We start from the raw sequence: 10,062 nt of genomic DNA, 5'->3' as shown, positions 1-10,062 counted from the left end.
CATCATAATAAATGCTGCGCAACATTCAGGGCTCCGCTCTGATAAACACTCACTGTATGTGTGTAAAAAGAGTTATGCCAACTAGCCACTGTTATTCACAAACGTCAGCAAGTAAACAATGTGGAAATTAGAGTCAACTCGGCTGATAGGCCTACTGGGCTGAATTTCACACACTTAACAACATGCCGACAAGCTGTTGCGGTCCGGGATTATACACAGCGTTAGAACAAGGATTCAGGAGGGTATTTCTAAAGGTTTAAAAGGAGAGTGACAATAAAAGAAAGCCTTCATTTTCATCCAGAGTTACGAGTTGTCTGATATGAGGAAAGTGACGGTTTCTCCGTCAAGTGAACCGCCCGTCTTTGCTCTTTTTTTGCCAACCAGTTTACGTGCAGGATTCCAGAATCATAACGATGACATTCAACGTGTCTATTAATATGGCAGCAACATTTTACACCAGTTTTAGAATGTTCACTACAACAGATGTTGAACACCCAACATGCTTATGTAAAATCAGCATAGTTCGATATTCAGCCATCGACAGTTCTGCGTTGTGCGTCAGACAATGTTCTAAATAAAATGAAATGATAATATGATAAATATCATAAAAAGGGTGGATGTCAATAATTAAATGAAAAATCATGTTGCATGATAAAATTATATAAAAAAAAGAAAAAAGTATTGATTTGTTCAGAAAACCTTCTCACTTGCAGTTACAGCCAGAGGCCGCCAGGGGGGGGGGGGGGGGGGGTGCTGCAGCACCCTAAGCACCCCCACTTCCCGCGTCCCTGCATTTACGACACAACGCAACATCAGGGTCCTGGATCCATTAAAGCGTCGGCGTAATGGCCGTTACCCTTCAAACCATGGGGCCCGTGTTCCCTCTCCATGCCCTGTGGAGCCCCCGATGGATTTTTTTCGGGATGAATGCACCCATTTACTGCACAGCAGATTTTACTTTAATTATGTAGAGGAATTGTCAATACGGTTTAACGAATCCCGCGTCTCGCCCGTCGTAATGCTTTCAGAGCTGCATGCTAATCTTTACTGTGAGTTCATGTGAGCGTTGTGTGCGGGGGCAAGGCCGTTGTTAGCAGGGAATTGGAGTCGGCAAATGGATGAGGCTGTGGGTGGGTGAGCCGTGCCACTGGTGTGGAGAGCTGCAGTGCGTTTAATGGCTTATAAATGACAACGCCAGAATGGGGTGCCGCGTGTAGGATACGGCCTAATAGGAGGACACACAGAGGTTGGAGCCAAATGGAAGACAGAGTCCTTGGTGTCATGTGTTATGAATTGTAATGTTTTGGGTCCATGTGTAAACGTACTAAGGTTGTATTGTTGTTGATTACTTTTTCTCTGCGTCTGTCCGTCTATGTCGTTCCTGTGCTTGTTGCCTCTCTCTCGCTCGCGCACTCACGCTCTCTCGCTCTCTCTCCGGTGAATGACCTCCAACGTAAAAACACATGATTGGCTTCTACAAAGAAAGACTTCGTAAGCACTTACATAGGCATGGAATCATATTCATGTATTTTTATTCATTCAAAACATGATTACGCATACATACACTCCTAACCACACACTTTACTGGAAGCTTTCACAAAGGAAATCAGCAGAAACTGCTATGCAAAAATTATAAAAGCAATTGAAAGTCATTGTACCTTATAATGATACACTTTTGACAGCCATGTCAAAAGTGCCTCATTATGATTGCTCTTTTATGCGCTAATTACCAATATCCAGAAAGTCTTTGATACAATAGGGACACATAAGTATGGCTTATCAAGAGTTATTTTTTCCTCAACTAAGTATTTTTGAATGTTAATTAATTCGAAGTAATGAAACTGACCTGTGTTTTGACTTTTTGGAAGCATGTCAGCAAGCTTGGGGAAGAAAAGCCTTTATTTTTTTTAAGAATATATTGAGTATTGTACAACTCTTTGTGAACACAGGAGGCTGTGGCTGTGTCTTCAGCACAATAGAAAGGCTCACATCCAGGATTAACATATGGATTGTATCAACACAACACTGTTAAGTTAAGTAGGTAATAAGTACACACGTCATTTGCCCTTCTACAACCAATTTTCTCTCTTGATTTCAAAATTGAATAGTAGGCTAAAATACGGTTTGTTGGTTTTAATAGGTAAACCGGGTTGATCAAGTTAATGAATAGCATGAATTATATCCAGAGTGAGCTTAATCCAGCCTGAGCGTCAGACTAGTTATGTACAGTGTGTATCATTCTCCAAACACTGTTTGCTAACCCAGCAGAACAATTCCTATGGAATATCGTTGCGGTTGCTTTTTTGTTAATGTTGAGATATCCAGTCATCTAACAGGTCGTTATGCTCAACCCCAGTATCTTACATCAGCGTATCCGGCGGCAACAATAATATACAAGAATAGGTGAAGACGAGTATACTACGCACTAACATCCCACCTGGATGCCCACGTCTCCATCTGTCCTCCCCTGTTTCTTAGAGCACTGTACATGTGCGCATGACTAAGTAAAGCAGCCTGCGGCCGTAATGACCCCCTCTTACGCTCTAACCGCTGTGCCCCCCGACGCCCCCCCCTGGGGCTCCCCAAGCGCTACACGGTCGGCCTGCTGCTCCATACAACCTCGGCGGAGCGGGGCGCTTCGGCTCGGCGCGCTAAAGAGTCGTAATCCTCAGACGACCTGCCACACCGACCACAGGGTGCCGAGCGTGATGCTGTACGCCACCATGGCAACCAAGTAGACCCGGAACAGCAGCACGTCCAGCACGTAGCCGATCTGCAGCCACTCCTTGGCGACCTCCCGGCATTTGTCCCTCTTCTCCAGGAAGTGGCGTATGGAGGTCACCTCCTGCAGGATGTTGTCCACCACCGGCGGGACGCCCAGGCCCCCCAAGAGACCCCCCCCGTCCCGTTCGGTTTGGTGGGGGTGGTTGTGGTGGTGGTGCTGGTGGTGAGGGGGGCCGCCCAGTCCGTCGAGCCCGACGAGCCCCGTGTGGCCCATCTCGCAGGTGTGGTGGAGAGAGCAGGGCCCTGGAATACACGGAGAGCAGACCAGTCGTCTGTTGAGCCGGAGTTGGACTGAGATTAACCACGCTCTTAGGGGATATCTTCTTTTCAGATATGACTAAATGGTTACCCTGACCAAAAAATTCAGAATGCATATATAAAACAAAAATGATGATTGTTATATCCTAAAAATAACAAATAAGTCATGTTTAGTTTTAAAGTTATTAAATTATTAGTAAATAAAGTCACTTTCAGGTTCAAAGGGCTGCAAGCATGGTCATTGCATGCTCGATTGCAGTTCTGCGCCAATGTGATGAAATGTGGATCATTCCAGGGCAATCGAGCGGCGAGCTTGCCAGTTCAGAGAACAGGCGTGTATCATAAGGGTGGAGGACTGAACGTTCGAAAACGTCTCTTCTCTCTTTTCTTCACCTCCCCTACCATTCAATTCACTCTGAAGTCCCTTTAAAACAAAACGACCCCTCCAATCATGCCCCCTGGCTCACCTCTCCCGTAGCCGGGCTCCTTGAAGCGCTCCAGGTCGGAGGCGGCCTGGGAGGAGGAGGACGAGGAGGAGGAGGAGGAGGAGTGCGTGGACAGCATGGAGCACAGGCGGTGCTTGGTGTGGATGCAGAAGAGGGCGGGGGCTTTCTCCAGCACCAGCCGCTTCAGCCAGTCGGGAGCGGGCCGCTGCAGGTCCTGCTTGTGCACGAGGCGCACGATGATGATGGTCTCGGCCAGGCTGATCACCAGCAGCGCCATGCACACCACGAAGTACACGCCTGGAGGAGGCAGGAGGGAGCAGGTAGGGTCTGACTCACACTGGGAGTCAGACCCAAAGGTCCACATTGTACCTGGGGCCATGTTAGATACAACATGCAACTGCATTGTAAACCCGTGAGCATTAATTATAATGTATCGAATAGAAAATGTCACTGTTAATCGCTTTGGTTGCTAGTGTCTGCAAAATTTCTCCATAGCCAAGAGAGAGTGCCTATCGTGTGGCTCTGATAGACATACTAATCTCATTTAAATTAGTATAATCACAGGTCACAACAGCTGTGCCTTCTACATTTTTCTTTACAGAAAAAAATCAAGTGTACATTTTATGGATATTATCTGGCGAAGACAGTGTTGTTTCCCGTTGTGCAAATATTGTGTGGAAAGAAACTGTAACAGAACTCCTGGAAAGAGGTAGCACACAGAACAACATTAATCGGTTTGTGAATTGGTTGATTTTTCATTAACAGGAAACCGCTGCGTTTTAAGAGCTCTTTGTTATGTACTGCAAATACAACAATAAGCTCAATGCACTGTGGAAACAAGTTTTAATTTAGATTATTAAGCTCAAACTAATTAAAAACTAATATTGTATCATTGTTGGTAACTGTGGTACAAGCAGCATAAACGGGTGTCCCGTTGTTGGAAAACAACGAACATCATACTCTGCGTTATGTGACGTTAACGGCTTAACTTCCCCGTACCTATGAGGGGGGTTCCGATGGCGGTGGCGGGCAGCGTGTCAGACACGATGATGAGGAAGACGGAGTAGCCCAGCAGCAGTGTCACCTTAAAGGAGACCCTCTCCCCGCTGTCGGGGGGCAGGTAGAAGCCCACGATGTCCATAACCATCAGGAAGATGCTGGGCAGCAGCAGGTTCACCGTGTAGAAGAGCGGCCGCCTCCGGATCACCACCTGACCAGGGTAGGCAAGGGTTGTGCATGGTTGGGGTTGTGTATTTAAAGGGTTTGAAATCAGACGATAAATGGAGGGAGGTCAATATGGAGTGAATTTGCCCTTCTGAAGTTAAACACGTGCCATAGCATTTACTTTTTTGTGTTTTAAAAGAACGTTTAGAAGATTTAAGTTCTGTTTTTTTAGCATTAGATGTAAAAGAAAGCATGTCTCTTGAGATTTGTCTCAAAAAGTGGCACACTTTTTTTTGCCTTAGCACCTACCGTTGTTTTGAAATGAACTTCAAAACAACGGCGCAGATTTTCTCAAAAAGTGGCACACTTTTTTAGCTTTAGCGTCGCTATGCTCTGTCTTTCTGCAGCGAAATCGGCGGAATAGTTTGAATAAAATAAATTGATTATCAAAGAGCTCACGTGGAACTTCATCTCGGCGTAGTAGTCGTCGTTGTCCAAGCTGAAGGACTTGTAGGCGGACAGCACGTGGAGCAGCTCCCACTCGCCCTGGTTCATGAACAGGCTGTGGTCTTCCTTCAGCTCCTGGGGGCTCCGCATTAGTGTGATGTTGATGTCTTTGACTGCAGTTGGGAGGCACAAGCGACCAGACAGCGAAGCAACCTACCTTATTCACCGATAGCCATGTTGGTTAATTGGTTGGAGAAACCTTCTTGAATCTTTTGGGTGAACCATGAACTAATTGATGCATTGTTTTTAGTTCTGCGTTCCATTTCCCCAGGCAGCATTTAGATGCATTTTGATTGAGTTTCCATGGTTTCCCGAAAGATTCTAGACGGTTTCTGAAACCAACTGGCTACTATGAATAAGGCCAATAGTGAGAGAGCAATAGGCAGAGTTAATGACGTTTATAATCAAGCCAGTTTGTTAGGAAAAAATACTGATATTTGTTTTTCTCTATTGCTAATCAAAACTGTAATTTATGAATCGCTTAAAAAAATGTGGTTGGTTGCATGAATTTGTTGCCTTGACTTTATTTAGTAAAGAAACACTTTTCCCTATATTTTTAGGCCTGAAATCGAGTATTGATTTTTTGACAAATTGTTTTTATATTCTGAAACCCCTCGTACAAGACACTGAATATGTATATATTGAGGCAGATAGATGGGTCCAGTAAAATACTTGGATAGATCTGTAGGTAGGCAAAAATGTGATGTCATTTAAACCCAATTTTAAAAGCACACCAGGCATAATCAGATTCACAATATGTAACCTTGTCAACATAGCAGTGCTGACATAGCATAAGTCAAGCGAAACGTGACTTTCTTTTGGAATGATATACGAGAAAACATCAAACCGTTGTTGTTTCTTTCATCTGACTTCACAGACAGAGTAGATTGGCGTTCTGATTCTCCTCTTTTACAGAGAGAGGCGCCTCAACAGAGCTATGTGTGGGCAGCAGACCTCACTATCATATGGGAACAAATAGAAACTAAGGAATTATCATAATGGTTACAATATTCCTGTGCAAAACATTTGTGACAATTTGTAAACCTACACAAAAGAGTTTTGTGTATTTTGAACATCTTTGAACATCAGTATTCCCCTTGTGTCTTCTTTTGGATATCGCCCCCCCCCCCCATTCTTATTTCACTGATCAAAATACATGATATGTGTCCAGATTCAAATAAACTTCAAAACAACGGCCCAGATGGATGAATGTGCATGTGCGTGCATGCTGATCACAACCTGCGCTGCTGCCCAGTAGCCGTCCTGAAAGAGGTTCTTTCAACCTCAGATCTCAAACGTTTGTCCACAGGGTTTGACATAACAGGGTTTGTCCAGTCCAATAAGGTTAGGAACTCCCTAATCTAAAAAAATATCCATATTGGACTTCATTTGGGACATCTATATAATTTAACATCTCCTGCTGTAATTATTTATACGCCTAGATTACAAGAGAAATTCTGTTTTTTGGGGGATTTCACAAAGATTTTTTAAAATTGATTATAGTTTTATATTTTGTTCCAGGGACTTCATGGTATTCACTCTATGGTAAATAGGTGGATTGATAGAAAAAATACTCTTCAACACAATATAAATGGAATGAAAGTGGTAATGAGCGTACTGGTATGGAGCCAGCTCTGGAAGGTCAGGCTGCAGTTCTGGACGTCGAAGGGGAAGTTGTAGATGTTGAGGGTGCAGGCGGTGACCACCTGGATGGGCTTGTAGTTGCTCACCAGGCCCTCATGGGTCACGTAGACGTAGGGAATATCCGGGGACTTGCCCACGTCTACGCTGAGGAGAGAGAGGGAGAACGACACACGCAAAGAGATTTCTCAGAGTGTAAAGGACATTCAGGTGACTAATTACAACATGGTAGGACATTTTACTGGCTGTACCCTTCAATCTGTGTTTGAATATTCCTATGAAATATTATTCAAAAAGACATTCCGCACCCACAATTGATCTATTATTTGATTTACAGCATTTCAACAGTTTGTACAAATAGTCAGCTGTTATTTTATACTGTAAATATATGTAGTTATAATTGTTATAATATACATATGTTAGTATGTTACTCATCTATTTGCCTACACTAGTATACACCTGGTACTGTAACGAGATGGTCTATATTTGGTCCTAAACTTCTCCACAGGATACTTACAACTCGTTGATCAGTATGTCCGGCACCCACACATTGGCAGTTGGAATAGAGACTTGTTTCACCTCATCAAAGTCCTCTGGGTTCCAGACCATGAATTCATCAGTCCATGCCTAATGTATGCAACGCAACAAATAAGTATGTAGTCGTATGGAATGAAAATACATACTTTGTTTTGCAATGTGATTTCATTATTGCTTGGACATTTTTTAATTGGTATTCTGGAATTGTTTTCAATAACTTACCTGCCTGTACCAGATGTACGTTGTCAACACCTGGTTCTTTTCATCCTAAAATAACGGGGTCGAAAAACCAAAATGAGACATAAAAGTTCCTACAACGTGTTTGTGTGTTAATCCATCATACGTTATCGACATAGATCCCAACGTGTTTGGGTTTACGGGTATGCGTGTCCTAACTTATGTAGCGTGCAATAATCGTAACATTGACAGCATTGAAGTGATAAAAACTTACCACGTTGAGAATGGAGTAAATCATGAGGTCGATCGCCACCGAGGTGGAGTCGCGCCAGTCCTTCACGGGTCGAACCCCTTTCTTGTACCCAGCGCTCAGGAACTCGGACAGACGCACCAAGGTGGCATTGGCAAATCGTCCCATGCTGTTGCCAATCTTTTTAACTATTGGAAAGTAGTAGAGGGGATGTATTTGGCATGCATGAAGGTTTAAAAGTATTGGAAATGCATCGCAACCCCAGTGTTGGTTTGGTTATCGTACCTGGAGAAGCTGGTAGGACGCCCTGAACGAGGAGGAAAACAAGAGCTGTCCATGGTACCGAAAGTCTCATTCTGGAGTTGGTTTGACGTATTTCGAACGAGTTTGAAAAATTGATTCTTTGCTGTTAAAAGTTTCTAAGCTATACACTTTGTAATCTATAGCCTACCTGTGTTTACAGAAGCATCAAGCTGCTGTTCTGTGCTGCTGGCTCGCTGGTCCAAAACCATGTGACGTCGTTGGACCCACGAGGGTGTGTCCTCCTCAAGGCAGGACTCACCGCTTGAGATAGTTTGTAAGCGTACGGAAGTGTTGCTATTCTTGTTATATGTTAAGATATTTGTGGGGAAATATACTTCAATCATAGGCCTAGTCTGAAAAGACAAAAGCCAACCTTGATATGTTTCTAGGTTCAAGCCTGACAGGGCAGCAGCATAGACTGAATAGTATTATAATTGTGTATAAAAGCACAATGTTATATTTTTTGTGCTTTTTCCTTCTTTATTGAAATTTAAGATAAAAGTCTCCTCTATAGTTGACTCCCAGGTGAAAGGTTGGTAGTTTGATTCCCATTCAGTGACAGTTATAGTAGGCCTATGGGGCCAGCTTATATCCTTGGTAGGAAAATTTTCTTAAATATAAAGGTAAAGATGGCTCTTATGGGACGCGTGACAAGGATACAAGTCCCATTTGAAACCTTTTGATAACCTTTGAAATAAAATGAATATGTGTATAATGCATGCATCATAACCCTATCCCAAAAATGTAATTCCTCTGCCTGTTAGAGCTTTTGTCATTCATTTTAAGTGACCTAAATTCCAATTGCCTAAATCTATTTCAAATGTTGAAATTGTACATTTTAAGATGCTTTACGAGGTGGAAACACGTTTTTATTGCTGGGGAAATACTACATCTTGTACTACTAGTCCTTATGATATATATATATATATATATATATATATATATATATATATATATATATATATATATATATATATATATATATAAATATAAATATATATATATATATATATATAAATATAAATATATATATATATATATATATATATATATATATATATATATATATATATATATATGTGCATATATATATATATATATATATATATATATATATATATATATATATATATATATGTGCATATATATATATATAAGTATTGAAGCCGCGTACAATTTTAGTACACTTAAAAAAAAAACACTTCTGTGGCAAAACGAGAAACATGGCAAATCTGTCTGGCTAATGGGCCGATTTATATCACAGTCTATTCATGAATGTACATCTTAGCCCTTAATTAATAAAGTTATTAATTGCACTGACGGGAAGTACCTCTGTTGTTTCAGCGCGGTCTCCTCTGCCAGATAACTTTACACTATGTAACACAATCCACTGGAGGTGTATGCCGGTAATGTGGAAAAATTATAGGCCCACAGGGGGAGACTACTGTGAAGTGCCTTTTTATTCATTTCTCACAGCTATTAGGAAGCCACAAGGGTAGGATGTTACGAACCCAGTGCTCCAAATGGTCTCTATTGATTGGTTTAGGGGGCCGGCAGAGGTTGGGTAGGCACACACTTGAGTGGCTGTGATTTATTAATTATGTATTATGCAGATTGGACCCAAAGCAATGTGTTTGTTTTATCTTTTGTAAAACACTGCATTGAGACGTCTATTACTTCTTATTTAGGGATTACATATGACGACATGTTTACCCTTATATGCTGAAGTCTCCGTCCTCAAGTTTTGTTATGTTCCAGTGAGGTAAACTGTTAATTTATAAAACACATTTATTATGGCTACCACAAAACACAATAATAATCACAGATACAGATGACACTGTTTTATTAACAGATTTGTTAACAATCAGGGAAAGAATATAATTTGCATTACAATTCTGACATAAATAGATACAGTCACAATATCAGAGAGCACCAGGGACATAGATATATAGGTGGTTTGAGCTGTGGTGAACGCTGGGTTAAACTAAGCGGCGA

General features: G+C 41.9%; 1 protein-coding gene across 1 annotated transcript; it reads right to left on the bottom strand.

Annotated features, from left to right (window-relative positions):
• Positions 1-2,396: 2,396 nt before the first annotated feature.
• On the bottom strand, positions 2,397-8,281 carry htr3a (5-hydroxytryptamine (serotonin) receptor 3A). The gene is made up of 9 exons (XM_060057013.1): positions 8,050-8,281; positions 7,789-7,952; positions 7,560-7,604; positions 7,318-7,427; positions 6,778-6,947; positions 5,112-5,272; positions 4,488-4,698; positions 3,510-3,785; positions 2,397-3,027 (listed from the first exon to the last, which is right to left on the bottom strand). Exons 1-9 carry the CDS (start codon positions 8,117-8,119, stop codon positions 2,669-2,671), a joined length of 1,566 nt encoding a protein of 521 aa, XP_059912996.1. The 5' UTR covers positions 8,120-8,281; the 3' UTR covers positions 2,397-2,668.
• Positions 8,282-10,062: the final 1,781 nt, after the last annotated feature.

Source organism: Gadus macrocephalus, chromosome 7 (assembly GCF_031168955.1).
Source record: "Gadus macrocephalus chromosome 7, ASM3116895v1".
Taxonomy (NCBI): Eukaryota; Metazoa; Chordata; class Actinopteri; order Gadiformes; family Gadidae; genus Gadus; species Gadus macrocephalus.
The sequence above is the reverse complement of the archived record's forward strand: the minus strand, read 5'-3'. Positions and strand labels throughout refer to the sequence as shown.

Bases quoted from the DNA above. Each gene is read 5' to 3' on its own strand.
- htr3a (XM_060057013.1), bottom strand. From the start codon at position 8,119: ATGAGACTTTCGGTACCATGGACAGCTCTTGTTTTCCTCCTCGTTCAG. The intron at 7,605-7,788 runs GTAAGTTTTTAT...CCGTTATTTTAG, and splicing joins TTTACTCCATTCTCAACGTG to GATGAAAAGAACCAGGTGTT. The intron at 7,428-7,559 runs GTAAGTTATTGA...TGCATACATTAG, and splicing joins CGTACATCTGGTACAGGCAG to GCATGGACTGATGAATTCAT.